This window comes from Cebus imitator, unplaced genomic scaffold, assembly GCF_001604975.1.
Source record: "Cebus imitator isolate Cc_AM_T3 unplaced genomic scaffold, Cebus_imitator-1.0 Scaffold609, whole genome shotgun sequence".
Classification (NCBI taxonomy): Eukaryota; Metazoa; Chordata; class Mammalia; order Primates; family Cebidae; genus Cebus; species Cebus imitator.
The window spans coordinates 864,472-886,560 of NW_016107924.1; the positions used below are offsets into that span (position 1 = coordinate 864,472).

General features: G+C 38.6%; 1 protein-coding gene across 2 annotated transcripts in view; it reads right to left on the reverse strand.

Annotated features, from left to right (window-relative positions):
- SLC22A9 (solute carrier family 22 member 9) overlaps positions 1-14,884 on the reverse strand; it is a 30,547-nt gene extending 15,663 nt beyond the window's left edge. Inside the window, exons 1-6 of one of the 2 annotated variants that reach the window (XM_017516937.2) lie at positions 14,214-14,884; positions 13,434-13,537; positions 10,901-11,055; positions 10,637-10,805; positions 8,934-9,057; positions 1,875-1,990 (exon numbers count right to left, since the gene is read on the reverse strand). In XM_017516937.2, the coding sequence (XP_017372426.1) occupies positions 1,875-1,990; positions 8,934-9,057; positions 10,637-10,805; positions 10,901-11,055; positions 13,434-13,537; positions 14,214-14,615 (1,070 nt within the window). In that variant the 5' untranslated portion in view covers positions 14,616-14,884. The remainder of the gene's footprint in view (positions 1-1,874; positions 1,991-8,933; positions 9,058-10,636; positions 10,806-10,900; positions 11,056-13,433; positions 13,538-14,213) is intronic. The other variant, XM_017516936.2, reaches the window with a different exon arrangement.
- Positions 14,885-22,089: the final 7,205 nt, after the last annotated feature.

Sequence of the window (22,089 nt, forward strand, 5' to 3'; positions counted from 1 at the left end):
TTCTTTCTTTCTTTCTCTTTCTTTCTTTTCTTTTCTTTCTTTCTTTCTTTCTTTCTTTCTTTCTTTCTTTCTTTCTTTCTTTCTTTCTTTCTTCTTTCTTTCCTTCTTTCCTTCTTTCCTCTCTCTCTCTTTCTTTCTCTCTCTCTTTCTTGTTCCTTTCAGGACCTCAAAATGCATGTATGTCTTTGCTTCATGGTGTCTGATGGGGCCCTTAGAATTTCTTCATGTTTCTTTTCTGTATTTTTCTTGCCCCTGTTGGCAGATTATATCCAATGACTTGTTTTTTAATTTGCTGATTTGTTCTTCTGCTGGAAAAGTAGAGAGTTGAACACTTCCAGTTAACTTTTCAGCACAGTCATCGTCTTCATCTACTCTCTGATTTATTTTGGTCATTTGAAATATTTTAAATATTTATTTGTTGAATTTCTCACTTTGTTCATCCATTTTTATCTTGACTTATGTGTGCATTGTTATGGTAGTTATTTCTAATTTGTTATCACATTATTCATATACCTCTCCTTATGGTCAGTTTCTAGAGATTTTTTTTTTGTTTCCTTTTAAGTCATGTTTCTCTGTTTCTTCATGTTCTTTGTAGCTTTGCATTTGTGGATGCACATTTGAAGAAATAGCCACCTCTGGGGGCTTGTCAAACCTTCTCTGTAAAGTGTCTTATCTGTATTTATGTGTGTATATTTTTAATTAGAGAGATTTACTGATTTCTGTTTTAAAATATGTTGTAATCTCTGGCTCCCTGTGGTGTCTGTTTGCTCTGCTATGAGTTCTTTGATGCAGCAGGATGACACTCAGATTTTTTTTAAATTATGTTTTGTTCCTAAGACATCTAGAGTATCTGAAGTCCCATTGGCATCCTGGGTGGGCAAGACAAAAGCAAATTTCTTGGGCATCTCCCTGAAAAATTAGAATGTTGGATACACATTGCAGTCCCTTCCCTCCCTCCTAAGGGAGACATCTAAAATTGTTCATCTTATTTTTTATTGCACTGAGCTGTACCAGTCACAGATTTCCTTTGTACTCACCTTTTATTCAGTGATCCAAACATCCAAATATGCCAGTTCCATAAGTGCTCTGAGCGAGGTGAGACAAGCACCAGTTCCTCATGCAGTGTGTCAAAGGCATGTGAACATGTGTACGAATGTTCCACTCCTTTCTTTTCTATGAGGGAGCAGTCATAGGCCAGGGTATTCTCTCTTGGCACTGAGTTGGACCCCGTCTTTGGAAAGGGGTTGTCACGGGTAAGGTGAAATTACTCTTTTTACCCATTTCAGTGCAACTGTTCTTGGTTTTCTGCTCATCTATGATTTTACAACATCTTACCTCCATTTTGGAAATCTCTTGGGGTGTTTGGATACAATCATTGTTAAATCAATGTTTCTGTGGGGGATTAACAGGTAGGACTTCCTATTTATGATTTTTTCTGTGTTTGTGATCATGTCCTAGTGTTTTAGAGGTTTTTATGCACCTTGATCTAAATTACCTATCAAAATATGGAAATACTCATTGAGTTATATATATTTGTGTACAAAATTCTTTTTGTAATTTACCTCATTAAAAATGGAAACAAGCACATTAAGAAACTTCAAGCCAAAGCATATACTGTAATTGAAGTTCTCAGGATAAGTCTCCAGTGATGAGCCTGATAGGGTGTTGTGGTAAACAAAAAACTATTGTACCATTAATTCCGTGTCAGTCTGTTCAGAACTCTTTTACTGCATTCAAACATAGCAATTTTCTTTATGGCTTTCTCATCTTTTATGTGCAAATGTATTTCCTTAACATGCTGTGCTACTTGAAATGAGAACGCAATTCATGTCTCCAGTATTTTAACTTTCCCCCAAACACTGCATGAAGCTTACCTTGTGAAGGACAGGAGGAAGATAATTTTACATACGTTGGGCATGTGGAGCAATTCACACAGAGAAGGTTTTTTTTGTGCTGCCTCCAGTTCTTCCTTCATGGTGGATTTCAAAATCTTCAACAACAGCAGAAACAATAAATTGGGCAGTTGTCACAAAATAGTAGGCACTGTAGGGGCACTGGTCAACCCGCAAATGAGAAATGACATGACTTTTTGTCTGTTGGAAAATATAAATCTTAAAATGCAATGACATATGTAAAAATGAGATGTAAAGTGAATTAGGAAGTTAAAGCAGTCTCCAGGAAATCAAGGATATTTCAGATGAGACATCTAAGTGGCTGCAGAGCATTGAAAAAGATATGTATGTTAGAGATTCAGACCATAATGGGTACCAAATAAAGATTACACTTTAAATGAAGGCCAAATTTGATTATAGCCGAAAGCTCCATTTGGACCATATGGCACCCAAAGATATGAACATTGGTTCTCTGCTCACTGCCCTTGGTGAAAAACAGCTTGCCTCAGAAAGGAGAAAAATTTCTTTAGAGAACTCATTTTGGTTCTCAGCTCAGAAATACTGACGTTTGGGGAAGGAGAGGCTACTTTCTACCTAATCTCATACTTCCATGAGGAATAACCTTCAAAAGAGACGATCCTGGCCCTTCTGTATGTACCATCAGCTACCCATAAAGGACTGAGTTATTTGATTGGTGAGTGTGGGAGAATGCACATTAGAAGGAGATCACATTCAGGTCTGCTTTCTGGGCTACACCCTATATTTATCAGGTCAGGTTTTGTACCTTTAAAAAAATCTGTGACAGGTAAGTTCAACTGTGGAATGAAGTGTTATAAATTCTGTTGATGGTAGATGTTGAAAGTCACATCCTCTATTCCAGTTTTCACGGTAGTAAAAAAACTAAAATTTTTGAGCTTCATGTTTCTAACCACTTTAAATATCTCTGAGTTATATGTAATCAGGGCAGAGGAGATGTGTATTATTCGCTGGGCTCCCAGACCCATAAGACTGTAGTAATTAATGAATTGATATTGATATAATGTGGGGCAGGTTTGAGTTAGACGGTTGTCTAGAGCAGGTGTATTAGGAAACCTGTGAGATGGAGATTAAAACAGGACTAAGACTAGACATTTATGAATAATAGTTACAAAATAATAAATCCAAATTTAGGCAACATTAGGTACCCAATCATGTATAAAATCAATTTTTCACACCAAGTTTCAATTGCACCTTATAAGCAATGCTCTCTTTTTTCCCTGGGGAACTGAGGGAACCATCAGTTGCCATTTAGTTTCATAATGCACGGTTCTTTTTTTGTTCCAATTGCTCTTTTATTATTATTTTTTTTACTTTCCAACTTTTAGGTTCGGGGACACATGTCCAGGTTTGTTACATGGGTAAATTATGTGTCATGGGGGTTTGGTGTATAGATTATTCCATCATCAAGTTAATAAGCACAGTACCCAACAGGTAGTGTTTTGATCCTCATCTCCTTACCTCCTTCCATCCTCCACCTCCAAGTAGGCTCTGGTGTCTATTGTTCTCTTCTTTGTATCTATACAAAGCTCCATATGGACCAATGTTTAGCTCCTACATATAAGTGAGAATATGTGGTATTTGGTTTTTCTTTCCTGCATTAATTGGCTTAGGATAATGAACCCCATCTGTATCCATGTTGCTGCAAAGGACATGACCTCCTTTTATGGCTGCTTAGTATTCCATGGTGTATATGCATCACATATCCTTTATCTAGTCCACTGTTGATGGGCATCTAGGTTGATTCCATGTCTTTGTTATTGTGAAAAGTACTGTGATGAACCTACATATGCATGTGCCTTTATAATAGAAAGATTTATATTTTGGGGGGTACATACCTAGTAATAGATTGTTGGGTCAAATGGTAGTTTTGTTTTGAGTTTTGAGAAATCTTTAATTTCAGACACTGCTTTCCACAGTGTCTGAACTGATTTACAGATTTACATTTCCAACAAGAAATCTTTAATCAGACACTGCTTTCCACAGTGTCTGAACTGATTTACAGATATACATTTCCAACAGGAGTTTTTAAGTGTTCCTTTTTGTTTTTTTTCCTGCAGTCTCACCGGCATCTGCTTTTTTTTGACTTTTAAATAATGGCTATTCTGACAGGTGTGAGATGGTATCTTACTGCGGTTTTGATTGATTCTTCTAATGATTAGTGATGTTGAGCATTTTTTTCATATGCTTGTTGGCTATATGTATGTCTTCTTTTGAAAAGTGTTTGTTTGGCCAGCCACAATGGTTTATGCCTGTAATCCCAGTACTTTGGGAGGCCGAGGTGGGTAGATCACTTGAGGTCAGGAGTTCAAGACCAGCCTGGTCAACATGGTGACACCCCATCTCTACTAAAAATACAAAAATTAGCCAGTCATGATGGCATGAGCTTGTAATCCCAGCTCCTCAGAAGGCTGAGGCAGGAGAATCGCTTGAACCCCGTAGGTGGAGGCTGCAGTGAGCCAAGACTGCGCCACTGTACTTCAGCCTGGGTGACAGAACGAGACTCTGTTTCAAAAACAAAACAAAACAAAACAAAACAAACAAAACAACCCACAACTGTTTGTTTATGTCCTTTGGCTATTTTTTATTGAGTATGTGTTCTTTTTTAATTTGTTCAAGTTCCTTATAAATTTTGAATATTACCAGGTGTGTTCCTATGCAACAATTTTGCATGTTCTTCACATGTACCCCAAAACCTAAAGTGCAATAAAATAAATAAATGGGGAAAAAAAATTTTGAATATTAGGCTTTTGTTGGATGCACAGTTTGCAAATATTTTCTCCCATTCTATAGGTTGTCTGTTTACACTCTTCATTATTTAACAGAGTGAATAATGAAGAGTGTAAACAGACAACCTATAGAATTATTAACTTCTGTGCAAAAGCTCCTTAGTTTATTTGGTCCCATTTGTTAACTTTTGTTTCTGTGGCAAGTGCTTTTGCCACAGAAAAGGAGTCTTTGTCATGAAACCTTTGTAAGGAATTTTTTCCAGAATGATATCTTCTATGTTTCCTTCTGGGATTTTTCTAGCTTTAGGTCTTACATTTAAGTCTTTAATCTATCTTGACTTGAGATTTGTATATGGTGAAAGGAAAGTGTTCAGTTTCAATCTTCTGCAGATGGATAGTTATTACGTCATTGACTGAATAGGGAATCGTTTCCCCATTGCTTGTTTTTGTCGACTTCGTTAATGAACAGATGGTTGTAGAGGTATGGCATTATTTCTCAGTGCTTTAACCTGTCCTATTGGTCTATGTGTCTGTCTTTGTACCAATGCCAGGATATTTTGGTTACTGTGTTCTTGTAGTATGGTTTGAAGTCAGGCAGTGTGATGCCTACAGCTTTGTTCATTTTGCTTTGGATTGCTTTGGTCATTTCAACTCTTTTTTGGGTTCCATATGAATTTTAAAATAGTTTTCTATAATCCTGTGGAAAATGTCTTTGGTAGTTTGATAGGAATAGCATTCAATCTGTAAATTGCTTTTGGTGTATGGCCATTTAAACAATATTGATTCTTCCTATCCATGAGCATGGAATGTTTTTCCATTTGTTTGTGGTCATCTCTGCTTGCTTTTATCATTGCTTTGTAATTCTTACTGTAGAACTCTTACCTCCCCAGCTAGCTGTATTCTTAGGTATTTTATTATTTTGTGTTTATTGTGAATGAGATTACATTCTTGATTTGGCTCTCAGCTTTAATGTCAGTGTATAGAAATGCTACTGATTTTTTGTACATTGATTTTCTATCCTGAAACTTTGCTAAAATTGTTTACCAGATCAAAGCGCTTTTGGGCTACAACTACAGGGATTTGCATGTATAAGACCATATTGTATGTGAAGAGAGATAGTTTGTCAGAGATAGCTCTTATTATTTTGAGGTACGCTCCTTTGATGCCTACTTTGTTGAGGTTTTGTAACATGAGCGTTGTTGAATTTTATTAAAAGCCTTTTCTTTGTTTATTGGGATGATCATGTGTTCTTTGTTTTTAGTCTTGTGTTTGTTTGTTTGTTTTTTCCCTGCTAGATTTTGGTATCAGAATAAATATAGTCTCATAGAATGAGTTAGGAGTCCCTCTGCATCAATTTTCTGGAATAATTTCAGTAGGATTGGTACAAGCTCTTCTTTATATGTCTGGTAGGATTTAGTGGTAAATCCATGTGGCCCAGGGATTTTTCTGGTTGGTTGGCTTTTTATTACTGATTCAGTTTTGAAACTCATTATTGGTTTATACAGGATTTTAATTTCTTTCTGATTCAATCTTGGGTATTTGAATGTTTACAAGAATTTATCTATTTCTTCCAGGTTTTCTAGTTTGTGTGCATAGAGCTGTTTGCAAGAGTATCTGAGTGTTTTTTGTATTTATGTGTCAGTGGTGGTAATGCCGCCTTTATCATTTCTAATTGCATTTATTTGAATCTTCTCTCTTTTCTTCTTTATTCATTTATCTAATAACGTCTATCTATCTAATGTGTCCTTTGAAATTACCAGTCTTTGGTTTTGTTAATATTTTGTGTGTGTTTTTCTTTTTACACCTCAATTTCACTCAGTTCAGCTTTGATTTGGTTACTTCTCTTCTGCTAGCTTTGGGTTTTGTTTGTGCTTGTTTTTCTAGTTCTAATAGGTTTGAGGTTAGATTGTTAATTTGAGCTGTCTTGAACTTTGTGATGTGGGGATTTAGTGCTATAAGTTTTCTTCTTAACGTGTTTAGCTATGTCTCAGAGAGTCTAGTATTTTATATCTTTGTTTTCATTAGCTTGAAAGATTTTCTTGATTTCTGACTTAATTTCTTCACCCAGAAGTCATTCAGGAACAGGTTGTTTAATTTCCATGTAATTTTATGGTTTTGGGAGGTCCTCTTAATGATCTCTCTTTTTATTGTGTTGTGGTCCAAGAGTGTGTTTGATTTAATTTCTTTTTTTTTTAATTTGCTGCGGATTGTTTTATGGCTGATGTGTGGTCGATTTGAGCGTATCTGCCGCGTGCAGATAAGAAGATTATATATTGTTGGGTGGAGTGTTCTGTAGATATCTATTAGGTCTGAGGGAATGTGTTCTCTTTCCGGGTCCATGAGGGGGCATAGTTTTAAGGGCAAGAATTTCCCCCGCACCATGCCCCCCTCCCATCTCTCTCCATCCGGGAGATTCAACGGTTTATATTTGATTTTGAGAGCGCGGAAAGAAACTGAAAGTCCATCACTCCAGCTGAAGTTCTAAGGAACTCTTTTCAGTGGCCCAGGGTCTTGGAGAAGGTGGGGATTTCTCCCAGGATAAATGTCTGTGCCCACACACCTGGCTGGATTTCCCCTCTGGAATCCCCTTCCACACTCTTCGTGGAAGCCTTTCTTCTCTTCTCCTTTCCTTCTCTTTTCTCTACCTAAATGAAATCACCTTTCTGCAACATTTTTGGGGTCCGATATTCACTTTATGAGCATACAATGCAGCTGAAGCGGCCCCACCGCTTATTCTTTCAGAAGTTGAAGGCCAAGAACCCAAAACAACCACCAGCATCCAAGAAAAAAACCCGGTTACAGGTCCATTTGGTCAAGTGTTGAGTTTAGTTCCTGAACATCTATGTTAGTTTTCTGTGTCTGTAATCTATCTAATACAGCCAGTGGGGTGTTGAGTTCTCCCACTATCAATGTGTGATTTATGTAAGTCTCTGTAGATTTCTAAGAACTCATTGTATGAATCTCGGTGTTTCAGTGTTGGGTGCATATCTATTTAAGATAGTTAAATCTTCTTGTTGAACCCTGGACCATGATGTAATTCTCCTTTTGTCTTTTTAAATCACTGTTGATTAAAAGTCTGTTTTATCTGAAATTAGAATAGCAATGCTTCCTCTTTTTTTTGTTTTCCATTTGTTTGTTAGATTATTTTTATCCTTTTTTAAAAATTTATTTTATTGCATTTTAGGTTTTGGGGTACATGTGAAGAAAATGCAAGATTGTTCACTTTGAGCCTATAGGTGTCACTGCCCGTGAGATGAGTCTCTGTAAGTCAGCATACAATTGGGTGTGTGTTTTCTTTTAACCCAACTTGCCACTCTGTGTCTTTTAAGTGTGATGTTTTACATTTAAGGTTAATATTCATATGTGAGGATATTAACAGGTTTGCTCTTAATCCTCTTGTTTTCAATAAAATGAGAGAAGATGTATTTTTATTGTCCCCAGTAGCATTTTTTCCATTCCTGTATCATTTCCAATATTTGGATTTAAATCTGTCCATTAATTTTCTCTGTCATAGCAAAAGCTTCATTCAGGCTGTTACCTTGACTTATTCTGTTATTCATGATCTAGTACCATTTGTGCATACTACATTTTAAAATTAATACTTTATATGTGTGCATAACATGGATAATATTTAACTTAAAGATCCATGGCAATATTTATCTTTAAGATCTGGGTGGATTGAAACGAGGAAGACTTCCACGGGCATTTCTTCTTAGTCATGCTTTAAGAACTTATAGTTAGTAAGTAAGTATAATGAAACTCCAGACAAATAGGGATTTAGATTGATGTGGGCACTGTAATATTTCCAAGGAAGAAAGGAATCTGGCATAGGTAGGCCCTCACTGAATAGAGCATGAATGGAAGAATGTATGATTGGATGAACAAATAAGTGAACCTCTTATGTTCTATTCTGTTTGCTCACAGTCCTTCCTCTGGCTTTACTGCGCTGAAAGAGACCCACAGAATAATAAATGAGAAGGAATAAACTAGTTTTGGTGACTTCCTATTACACAGAATGAATTTAATGCAAAACCTTTTCAATTGTTAATACTTTGTGCCTCTGCCTCTATTGAGTATAATATCTGTGCCCCATCCTTTCAGCAACTTCATATTCTCCTTTAACCCAAACAATACTGAAATCCATTTAAAATGATAGTGAGATGAGACAGCCCATAACCACATCTGTGTTTCCTTTTTTCACCTTATGGACACTGGTAAGTATTGATGACAAGTTATGTCTTCCCTACATCCCATATCTCGCTCCCATCCAGCTCACCTCCAAGGTTAGGATGTCTCTGGCATTCTTCATCCCATTCCTGTGTGCAGCCTTTCTAAGTGCCTTTAAGCTTTCCTCTGGTTTGTTGTTGAGAATGAGCCATCGAGCAGACTCTATCAGCCAACTGAAGAAGGAAGAGAACAGAGGTGTAGTCGACTTTCACTTGGTCAGTTCTTATATTACTTTTTAAAAGATATCTGCTCCCTCCAAGCTAATATCCACCACTTGTTTAGTTTTACTAGAAAATGTAAACTCACATTCTCTTGGACCATAACTAGAAGAATGTGAGATGACTCCTCCATGCAGTACACAGTCACTGTTGGGAATGCAGACTTGGAGTCATATTGGCTCCCTTCCTACTCAGCAAATTTACCATGGAGCTCCTGACTCCGCAGCATGAATGACCACCACTTATACAGATAGATGCCGGCTAAGGTCCTAGTGAGGTCATAACTTATGTCTATTTGTAATGTGTTCTTTTTCCTAAGATAAAGCCCCTCAAATAATTTATGCTTAAGGCCTCATACAACTAGAATCACTGCTGGTCATATCATCCGTGATCAAATCTGGATATATTAACAAATTATATACTTAAATCTTCCTCAGCGTTCTCATCTATGTGATGGGGAGAATATTGCCTTGTAGGGTTGTTATGGAGATAAGATAAATGAATGGATGGGTCTGACAGGGAGTTTGCTTACTTTTGTATCTGAAATCTTCTCTCTGTGTTAAATCTGTAATCATCTCTCAAAGGTAAAGACCAAATAGGTGTCTTTCACTGAACTGGCCTTTTTAAGGGGAGCGGTATAGTTAACCATCTAGAAGTGTTTGCAGAGCTAATAAAGGAAGAAGAAACACTGACAAATAAGGTAAATTATTCATTTTGTCTTAATATTTTAACTGGAGAAATTATGCAGTTCTTTCTTCAGATAGTTATGAAAGTAGATTTGCTGTCCCTTCTTTTCATCCAATATCACCTACAATAATTAAGAAAAAGATCCCAAACTTCTCCAACACATGTTTTTTTTCCAGGGATATGCATACAAACATAGAATACCATGGAAGCCATCTTCTTCTCAAATGTTTTCCTCTCCTGGGGAAAGCATGTTTGTAATAATTCTGTTTCGATAATACTTGTTAAGGTGAGGATAACCAGGGACACTAAGAACTCCCAGGCAATGATTCATTGTTATTCCTCATCTCATGGGTTGCTGGTTTTAGCAAACAAAAACACAGTGGCATGGATACATTTGAATTTCTATTAAGTAGTAAAATTTTTTAGTATAAATATGTCTCATGCAATATTTTGGACATAATTATATTAAAAATTATTCATCCCTTACCTAAAATTTGAATTTAATGGAATTTCCTATGTTTTATTCATTTAAATAAGATACAGAACCCTCAGGTGAATGAAATTTCATATAAACAATAAATAATTTTGAGTAAATTATGTCTCTTACAATATTTGAGATACAATGTTAGAGAAATATTTGTCGGTTACGTTATGAAATTTCATTCATTGCCCTCAGTTTTATCAGGGAACTCTGTGTGTTCTGCTTCTTGAATTGCCCATCAAGCACAGATTATGAGAGGATGTGCTCTCAGGCCTACACAAAAAACAAAAAAAATCCAGTGTCCTACTTCCACGTACATTCTCATTCCAGGATCTCATTAAGACAAAAGAAGAAACCAACTCATACCTTGAGGTCAGAAAGATCACAAAGTGTGGTACAGACACCACCAGCTGGAGGATGTGCCAGTCTCGAATGGCAAAAGCCAGGCCTGCCAGGGTCATAAATGCAATACTAGAAGCACACATTGCCAATGGAATTCCCATGGTCTGGAATCTGTATGTTGCCCACTCGACTACTGAAAGAAAAAACAAATAAGGCTTTGGCTTCAAAGGTGAGATTTCAGTTTCAAAGTCACAGTTTGGGAAATGTGGATCCCAATTGTTGACTTACTTAACATAATAGTGTTTGTAAGGAGATTCGTTGTAGCAGTCCCAGACAAGAAGCGTAGTGAGCAATAAATGAGGAAGGTGGGAGCCAAGGCTGAACAAGTGCCAACAATGGCGAGCTGGAGGTAACACCATCTGAGAACTGACTTTCTCCCAAACCTGAGAAACAGAGACAGGCCAGATAATGGGAACAACAGCAACAAGTGGGAAAACTTAGCAAAGAGAAGGCACACTTTGAAACATAAAAGATATTTAACAAGTGAAACTTTGCATTTGAAACCTTAAAAACTCAATAGCCAATCAATGGTAGATCTCAGACACAAGGTTGCCTGTTTCTAAACTGATACCCAGCAGATCAAAACTTATTTTCCAATCTTTTAGCTGTATATTTTTGACATCAATTGAAACCACATAAGACAGGGTGGAATACTGGACATTTTAACACATCAGAAGTCTCTTATACTAACACGCAGTGTACTAATAACACAATGTGTGTTTTATATACTTTAGCACAGCAGAGAGTCTGAGCAGTGCATAGCCTATAAATCATCTAAATCAAATGTAGACGTCTAGGACAGTGCAGGCTATGACTAAACTGATGTGAAAGGAACATCCATAGCAGTACATCAAAGTTGCTGAAGTGTTGCAGGGAAGGGCTAAAAAAAAAAAAATTGGAATTCAGTGTTTTACTCTTTTCTGGGAAAGGAATCCACTCTGTAGCCAACTTGAACATTTTAGCCTGTGGTGAGGCAAGATTTTAGCTCTCACCAATGTCATTGGCATTGTATCAGTATCAAAGGTTTTAGCCACTGCTGGAAAGAGATTAAAAGGAGAAAACCAGAAAATTAATGATCTAAACTATCCCACCTTGCAGATGATATGATCAAGTTGGGAAATTTTAAGGACTCTACAAATTGCCACTAGAACTAACAAATTTATCAAGTTGTCAGGATGCAAATTTACTATGGAAAATGTAATTGTCTTTACATATATGTATATAATTTACATGTAAATTATCTTTATATATAAATTAGAAATACATTTAATAAAAACTTCATGACTTTTTTCATAAACTACAAAACATTACAAAGGGAAATTAAATGAAAATCTACCTTAATGAAGAGCAATGCTATATTTATAGATCAGAAAATTCAATATTTAAAAAATGTCAACCTTACCCAAACTGTTGTTCAGATTTAATGGAATCCCAATAGAAATCTAAAGAAAATTAGATTTCTCTCTTAGTTCTGACTCCAAACATCATAACGTAGTTCCTTGTTTTTGACTTTTACATTGGGGGAATACTATAGTGTGTAATCTTTTTGTTGTTCTTGTGGTACCTAATCAAATGGTTTTGATATTAAATTATCTGATTGCAGACAGTGGTTTATTCATTCCCTTTGCTGTAAAAATACATTATGTAAATATCTGCTTATTTATTAACCTATTTTTAATGGGATTATAGATTATTTCTGATTTTTTGATATAAAGAGTTGAGCGAGTTATTTTAAAACAGTCAGTTTGATCATAGCCTACTCTGCATATAATCATGTACTATTTTCTCTTAGGTTTGTGAGAAATCTCAAAATCCTTAGATTATCTTGCCCTTTCATTTTCAGCTGATTCTCCACTGTCATCTCCTGCCTGGCATTCCCTATCCTTTCTTGTACCACCCTGTGATCCACTAAAATTGGTCTATCTGCATTTTCCCAGGACAGTGTCACAAAGGATTGGGTTACTAACTGTTAGAAATTAACCCTCTGACTCTCAGCTCATTCTATGTTACATTTCCTGTCATACATTCAGTGTTCACATTTTCAGGTGAGATACGAGAAGACATGGTGCTGGTGAAGGGCAAGGGGCACTTCAAGTCCCTCATCACCATCAGGGGAGACATGGTTGGGTGATGGTAATTGTTCTCTGCCATGTCAGAAGACATACAGCAAGGTGAATACCCCAAACTGCTCACACCACAGACTGTGAGAGTATTATCCTTGGATTACTTACCTTATCTGGTTCTAAAAAGCTGTTTTTGCAAAGGCAATAATCAAGTTTCCACACATGATTTTTCAACACACCACCAATGACACCTTCAGATATACCCCACGGGTTTTAGAGGAATGCGTGCTCATCACACTTGGAACTATGATGTGACGACCATGCTCTGGGCACAAGCCATCAGCTTGCAGTGTCCAGGTGGGACTGGACCTGGTACTCTTGGCCAAGGCTGATTCCCATGTGATGAAACATGTTCCTTAGTTAACTCGCTCATATTTCTAAACCACATGTTGTGGTGCCTTCTCTCTAAATCCTGTCTTGAAACACCCCCAGTTCACATGGAGATATCATTTCTGTGTCCTGCACACGGAAAATTTAAAAAATAGCACTCACAACACTGATTAAAACTTTACTTTTCTGTGTGGGGATCAAGGCAGCCTCAGGACAGTGTAATTTGCAGTAAGTAATTCCAGATGAAACAATGTTTCATAAGTTGATAAAAATGCCCTTAAAGAGGGCTGTAATCCATTTGTACTCACCTGTCTGATAAATGACCACCTAGGCTGGCTCCCACCAGCATTCCAGCCATGAATACAAATTTAGCTACTGAAGTCAGTGATTGAGAGTCACATACCAGATCCCACTGGAAGAGAAGGAAGCCAGCACATCAATGCTTATTACCCCTCAGTGTAACCTGATCAAAACTTGTTAGCATGATCTGCAAGTTTCCTTATGTTAAGTCTCCAACTTCCTCTCCAGATTCCTTTTTCAACATTACCTGACCTTTATTATTCAGGTCTCAACTTAAACTTAACTTTCTCTTGGAAGACTTTCCTAAACCTTTAGGTTTTTATTTTACACTAACTGGTTCTTAAACTTGACCACACAGTGCAATCACTTGAGGACCTTTAAAAACTTTTGGATAGCTAGATTTTCCCCTTAGACTTTCTCATATGATTGTTTTAGGGTATACTCTGGGCATGGGGGTTTTCCTCAATTTTCCAGATATTTCTAATTTGCAATGACAGGCTGAGCATTACTGACCTAGCAGAACATTTTAACTTATTATATATAAGTGCTTGTTTAAACTTTGGTCTTCCCATGACTTAAAGCATTATAATAGCAGGATGCATTCTACTCTTGAATTCATTACTCAAAATGTGTAGGTGTCAGACATTTAATAAAGAAGCAAATAATATTTGCTGAAAGAATAAAGACTAAGCACCTACATGTGACTAAAGGCTGGAAGCATGATTATTACTTGTGTTTTTCTAAACACCCAGGTCATGTTCTCATGAGAGGAAAACAGAGCCTCTTACCTCAGTCACGATGGTGGAAGAAAAGGTGCTTCTGTCGTACACCCAGCCATCCACACAGGGCTCCGTGTCTGGGTCACTTGCATTGGGGAAGGTCCCATTCAGGTGAAGGAGCTGCCACTGGGTATGAACAAAGCGATGACACTTCTCTGGCCTCCTGTTTGAGTCCAGTGGGATGGAGATTCTCAAGAGGGCATCCTGACTGAGGGTCCTGGTGTCATTGTCAGAGACAGTATCATTGTCCAGGATGTGGACCCAGCAGCGATGACCAGGTGTGAATGCAGTGAAGTTATCCAGCATAATATGAGGATATGTAACAATAGTGAAGATTGAGAGAAAAACAGCCTGAATGATCTGGAATCTCCACAGGTCACCGGCTTGACTCAGGAGGTCCTGAAAGGCCATTGAGGCTGAACAGGTGATCCCGAAGTAGAGGCAAAATGACTATATCCAGAGAGGTTCAAAGGGGGAAAATGTTTTCTTTCCCTAAGTCATGCTAAGTGTGTGTTGATCCTGACTCCACTCTCTTCTTAATGGACCATACCTCCCGTCTGCAGCAGGACCACGGAAACAGTTTCTTCAAGTCGTTTTGGGGTCAGATAGGTAGCCATTTTCTTTAAAGTCATGTAAGAAATAGTATGCTCAGATACTCCCAATCATTTGCAGTGCAATGTGTTTAAAGTTCTACTTTTTCATGTCTTTAGTAGCTCCCAAAGTCAGCATCGGACTTTGGTCTACACATTTTCTGTAAACAAACTAAAATAAACCTGCTACATGGTATGCAGTCATTCCAGGAAGCATGCTTTTGGAGACTCAAAACTGAAGTGCTTTCTTACTTCTCTGAAAACAATAGAAAGGAAGTGTTTCCTTGTTAAGTACCAATTTTTGATTAAGAGTTAATCCAGAAAATCCAAGTAAAAATAAAGTAGGGGTACTATGGTGCAATCCTTTCATTTTGGTGACCGATGTTCTGCTTCGTGTCAAATCAGACCACAGACTCACCCTGGAAATAAGTTGCTTGAAATGTGGACAGAATAGATGGTGTTGAAAAGTAGAGAAGTAAGCTAGTGGTAAGTTCATATGGAGGTTTACTTTTACTGGCTTACTGATTTTTTTCAGATAGGATTTGTGAAGACCTTTTCTGCGTTAGTTCCTGAAATAATGTGTGTGACAAGTTCAAGGATCTTATAGTTGAGTAAGAGAGAGTACATGAACAATTGCACTCCGATATTAGAAATATTATGTGAGATGCACTATGTGCTATGCAAGAATTGGAGACAAAACATGGGAGAAAATGTCACCTTGATTCGGACTAAAAGTTCTATTAAATTTAAACCTCCTTGAAGTATAATTCATTTATCATACAATTTATTCTTTTAAAGTATACAATTGAATATGTTTTAATCATTCAAAGGGCTGTGCAATCATCACCACTATATCATTACAGAACATTTTAATCACCACATGGGAAACCATACTCATTAGCAGTAACTCTCCGCTTTTAATCACACATTGCACTTAGCAACCACTAACTCACTTTCCGTTTCTATAGATTTGCCTATCGTGGACATTTGATTTACAAATTGAATAATAAAATACTTGACTCTTTGTATCTGGCTTCACTCATTTAACATAATGTTTCCAACTTTCATCTATATTGTAGCATATATCAGTCCTTCTATCCTTTTCATGGCTAGATTATTTTTCCATTGTATGGATATAATATGTACATTTTTGCTTGTCCTTTCATGGTTGATGGACATTTGGGCTATTTCCACTTTTTGGTTGTTATGTAAGTGCCACTATGAACACTTAAGAATTATTGCATAAGCCAGAATCACAAAGACTACTCCTATGTTTTATTCTAAATGTTTTATGTTTAGGTCTATAAATCACTTTTAGTTTATTTATTTTTATGGTGTGATGTAATGTCTGATTTATTTTTATGTGATATATGGTTGTGTCAGCACCATTTGAAAATAAATACTTTTCTTTCCATCATTATTATTCTTGGCCCCTTGTTGAAAAATCAACAAAAAAGTTATGTTTTAATTTTTTTTTTACATTGACACATCAGTTTATTTTTTTCCCATTTATTTATTTTATTGCATCTTGAACCACAGTTCTCTTCTCTCTGTGTATCTATCCTTATGTCAGAATTGTTACTGTCTTGATTGCTAGAGGTTTGTAAGAAATTTTAAAATTGAAAAGTTTTTGTATGCTTAGTTTGCTATTTGTTTTCAGTTTTTTTTTTATATCACATTCTTCAAATTTTTATATCAATACAAGCTTATCAATTTTTGTGGAAATGTCTGCTGGAATTTTGAGAGTTTTTGAATCTGTAGGTCAGCTGATGAGTGTTGCCATGTCAACAATATTAAGCCTTTTCAACAAGAACATTTATTCAATGATTTAGACCTTTGATTTCTTGCAACAATATTTTATAGCTTTCAGTGTCCAGCTCTTGCATTCCTTTTATGAAATACCTTATTAGTTTTTTTTTTTAAATTATTGTACTTTAAGTTCTGGGGAACATGTGCAGCTCTTGCAGGATTGTTGCATAGGTACACACATGCCATGGTGCTTTGCTGTCTCCATCCCCTGTCATCTACATCAGGCATTTCTCCCAGTGTTATCCCTCCCTAGTTTCCCCTCCCCACCCCCCACCGTCCCTCCCCTAGCCGCCCACCCCACAATAGACCCCAGCGTGTGATGTTCCCCTCCCTGTGCCCATGTGTTCTCATTGTTCAACACCTGCCTGTATGAGTGAGAACATGCAGTGTTTGGTTTTCTGTTCTTGAGTCACTTTGCTGAGAATGATGGTTTCCAGATTCATCCATGTCCCTCCAAAGGACATGAGCTCATCCTTTTTTATGGTTGCATAGTATTCCCTGGTGTATACGTGCCACATTTTCTTTGTCTAGTCTATCATTGATGGGCATTTGGGTTGGTTCCAGGTCTTTGCTGGACACAATTACATATAATGGACAAATTTGATTGGCCAAGGACAAGTAATCAATTGCTGTCTGAAAGAAACTGTCAGGAATAAATGGCACTACTTTCTAGATACTTCTTGAGTGTGATGAAGAAGGCCATATGTTTGTACCAACCTTTACTGACTTTTGACTCTTTCGCCAGCAACTTAATGGCAGAATCTGCCCTAAATCCTCAATTTGCTTTGCAGGGAATCATTAGAACCCAATTCTCCCTTTCCTTTTGGCTTCAAAGTTGTGTGACCAGTACAATGACTGAGGAAAGGTGGGAACACTTCTTTTCTCCACTTATTTTCTTCAATCTGTGCTCTTTTCTCACCTTAAGTTACAAATGTGTTGTTCAGAATGCAGACTCCCAGTAGGAACATGAAACACATCTGGCTTACTCCATGTTCCATGGGGTTCTGCGCCCGAAGTGCGACATAGTTGACTGGGAAGGTGACTGCACCAAAGAGACTGCAACAGGAAAACGTTGTTCCCCAGATGCTGGAGGTAGAGATCAAGGCCATAAAAGGGCACAATGGTTGCAAATTTGTGGTAAACAAAGGAAGAAAAACATATGTCATAAGGTTTGAGTTTATGTCCTACAAATGAGGATAACATTGGTTCAGGAGCACAGTGGTTGTTGAAGTATAAAAGCATGGTTTGTTGTAGAATATTTTCCTGCATGGTAGTGATTTTAAAGTTATAAAATACTGTATGTATGGGATGATGAAGATCATAATTGTTGTTAACATTTTTTTTTTTTGGTGAGCATGAAGTATTCTTATGGAGGATGCATAGTGGGACATGCTAGAGATTTAGAACTTTTTCTATATTTTGATCTGGGTGTTGGCTACATATTTACATGTTTAAAAATCTTAATTGAGGCTGGGCGCAGTGGCTTGTGCCTGTAATCCCAGCACTTTAGGAGGCCAAAATCACCTGAGGTCAGGAGTTTGAGACCAGCTTGGCCAACATAGTAAAACCCTGTCTCTACTAAAAATATAAAAATTAGCCAGGTGTGGTGGTGCATGCCTATAGTCCTAGCTACTCAGGAAGCTGAGGCAGGAGAATCAATGAATCCAGGAGGCAGAGGTTGCAGTGAGCCGAGATCGTGCCGCTGCACTCCAACCTAGGCGACAGAGTAAGACTCTGTGTCAAGAAAAAACAAAAAAGAAAGAAAAAAGAAATCTTTACTGAGCAGCAAGCCTTTTTATTTGATTCTGTATATTTAAAGTGTACAACATAATGTTTTGATGTACTTACACTATAGTCAATAATTATATTGACCACTGCATTGTATTCAAGATTTTTGTTAAGAGAATAGATTTTAAGTGCTCTTGCCACAAAAAGTGGTAGCTGATGTGAGATAATGGATATGCTAATTTGAACAGTAGACTCTGTGTACTTTATGCTATAATTTTATCCTAACTAAAACACAAACAAACGAAGAAACATAAGCTCAAATTTGTATCATGGTTAAAATTCTCATGATCAGTCTCCAGTGATGACCCGGGCGGGATGACTTGGAGAAAACATAACTCCTCATCGCACAATTAGTTTCATGTCAGCCTTTTCATAACCCTTTGACTACCACCAAACGTACCAACTATCTTTATGGTTTTCTCAGCTAATTATCCCCAAATCTGCCCCCACACCATGTTCTACCCATTGAAGTGACCCACTGATACATGTCTCTACCATTTTTGTGTTCTTCCTGCACTGTGTGGCACCTGTCTCACAAAGGACAGGAGACAGATCGTCTTACACAGGTCGGGTGTCTGGAACGAGTCACACAGAGGAGGTTCTCTTTGTGTTGTCTCCAGCTTCTCCTTCGTTGTGAATCTCAAAACCTTTAACAACAGCGACAACAAACTCTTTGAGTTCTCACAAAATGGTAGGCATGGTGGGGAGCACTGGGAACCCATGCAGGACAAGACTGGCGAATTCCCTTTCTGGCTAGTGAAAAATATAGACATTAGAGATGCATTGACAGATGTCAAAGTGGTATGAAAGACAAATTAGGGAGTTGAAGGAATCTGGATAATTATGCCATGACAAGGACATTTTATACATGAGACTCAAGAGGGCTGTGGGCACTGTAAAGTGTATGTACGTTAAAAAGATTCAGATTGACATGAGGAGTACCTGTAAAGTTATGGTCCAAAGCTTTGTTTACAACAGATGGGCACAAAAGGCCTGGCCACTGAGCTTAGTTAATAGCTGGTATTGCTCTCTCTCTCTTTTTTTGGCACGGAGTCTTGCTCAGTCACCCAGGCTGGAATGCAATGGTGCCTTCTCAGCTCACTGCGACCTCCGCCTCTCAGGTTCAAGAAATTCTCCAGCCTCAGCCTCCCAAGTAGCTGGGATTACAGGCATGTGCCACTACGTCTGGCTAATTATTTTTGCATTTTTAGTAGAGACGGGGTTTCACCATGTTGGCCAGGCTGGTCTCAAACTCCTGACCTCAGGTGATCCACCCATCTCGGCCTTTCAAATTTCTGGGATTACAGGTGTGAGCCACTGCACCTGGCTGCTGATTGCTCTTTATAGGAAACTTATTTCTGGAAAAGAAGAAGCCAGAAGACAGTAGCATGGTTTCAAATGGCAGTGCTACCAAGTCCTTGACAGCCTTGTTCTTGTCCGCCTCAGGTTTTTGCTGCAGAGTCTTCACACTGCGGTGATCAGGATTGATCTCCAGGTGATTCTTGGCCATCATGTAGCCCATTTTAGCATTGTCTCAAAGTTCCTGGGCTTTCATGATCTACTGCATATTGGCTGTCCAGCAATGGGTGCTGGTCACAATGCAGCAGAGTGGAGACACAAGCCTACTGGAGATTGTCTCCTTATCAATCTTCTTATGTAAGATTTCTTTCATGATCATGGAATATTTTGAATATTCTATAGCCCATGGAATATTTTGAACATATTTATATAAAAATTATTTGTTGAGGGAGGGGATCAAAATGGCAAACTAAAAGTAGCTAGTGTGCGCTCCTCTCATGGAGAGGAGAGCAAGTGGGTGGTGATACTGACCCTGCGAGTCTATCAACTAGGAATCCACCACAGGATCCATTACAGCAGCAAGGGGACACAGAGAACAGACAAAAGAGAAGCCGGGCAGTAGCCTGTCTTGGATTGGTGTGGAGCCAGGACAAGTTTCCCACCAAGGGGAAAGGGTGAGTGAGAACCCCTGGAAGATTCACACTTTCCACAGGGACCTTTGAAAGCCTGGGAATGGGAAAATCTCCCTGCCCCCTAAAGCCTCAAGACTGATAGACAGAAACATCCAGAGGTTTTGCAGAGGCAACACTCAAGTCTACAGTGACCTCTATAAAGCCTTGGACCTGGAGCAGTACAGTACCAGTGCCATAGCCCCAGTAGGCACCACAGCCGCATTGCCCAGGATGAGTAAGATCACCCTATCCTCCCATTTCCATACCAGGCTCAGGGCCATAGTGGCTTCACTTCTGCCTGAGCTCTGTAGGCAGCAGCAGCCCCATGATACCGTGAGAAACATCTGGATGGCAGAGTGAGCTACTCCACCCACTCCTGCTGCTTGCGTGTAATCAGAAAGGCTTCCAGCATAGCAGACTTGCTTCTCCTGAACTCTGTGGGTGGTTGCAGTCCTGTGTTCCCCCTAGGAAACACCTGGATGTAGGGTGGGAGACTTCACTGCTTGCTCACAGCCAGACAGGCCATGCTCGCTGGGGCTTGTAGCATAGTGGACCTGCTTCTGCCTGAACTCTGCTGGCAAGAGCAACCCCGAATTCCCTAGGGAAGCACCGACACAGCGGATTAACTCACCACACCAACCCCTCCTCCTCTTACCTGGGAAGGACACACCATTTGGGGATTCCAACACAGAGGACCCACCTCTGCCTGAACACTGCCAGTAGGTGCAGCTCTGTGCTTTTATAAGAAGTACTTGGACAGTGGATTGGGCAACTATACCCACCCCACTGCTCTAGCCAAGCAGGACATATCAGCTTAGGCAGGACCCAAGCAGTGAGGAGCCTTCACTCTCAGAACAACCTGGAAGAAGAAGGGTATGACTCCCTCCCCAGGGCTAATCTGAAAAAGGTGTGGTCTCTCTGCCAACCACAGTCCCTCTCTGAGGGAGCCCTGTGGACCAGAAAGCTTAACAAAGGAAATGCAGACATGGAGCCTGGGAATGGGAAAATCCCCTTGCCCCCTAAGGAGCCAGTGAAGGGAGCGGGTCCCTCTAAGACTCAGGAGTAGATCAGGTGAAGGGGTCATCTCCGTCCCCATACCACAGAGCACTTCTGCCAACTGAACCAAAATACAAAAAAAACTGTCTCAGAGCCTATCTGCCAGCCAACACTCTTAAGTGCCACCAACTGGATTGCAGCCCAAAATACAACACCAAAATATTTTGCCAGTATATAGCACCTGCAAAACTAATGCAAAGATCTAGTCACCAATAAAGATTCTGTACAGAGTCCTGGCCCTCTGAAGACACCTAGAAATGAAGCCAACAAAGCATATATATATATATTTAACAATTGAAAAATTAAGTATCTGAGATATGGTAGCTATAATTCCACATGCATATCTGTGGCTGCATGTATGTAAGGTTGTTAAATGCGGTGATATTTTGGAGTGGCAAACCTTTGATGGCAATCAAAGGTTGTCCATTCCTAAGAAAGGCATTAGGAACGGCATAACGGATCTCCACTGTGGAGCAAAGTGTAACGGTTAGAAAAGTGAATTAGAATAGGAACACTTTTGCACTGTTGGTGGGAGTGTAAATTAGTTCAACCATTGTGGAAGACAGTGTGGCGATTCCTCAAGGACATAGACATAGAAATTCCATTTGACCCAGCAATCCCATTACTGGGTATATATCCAAAGGATTACAAATCGTTCTACTATAAGGACAC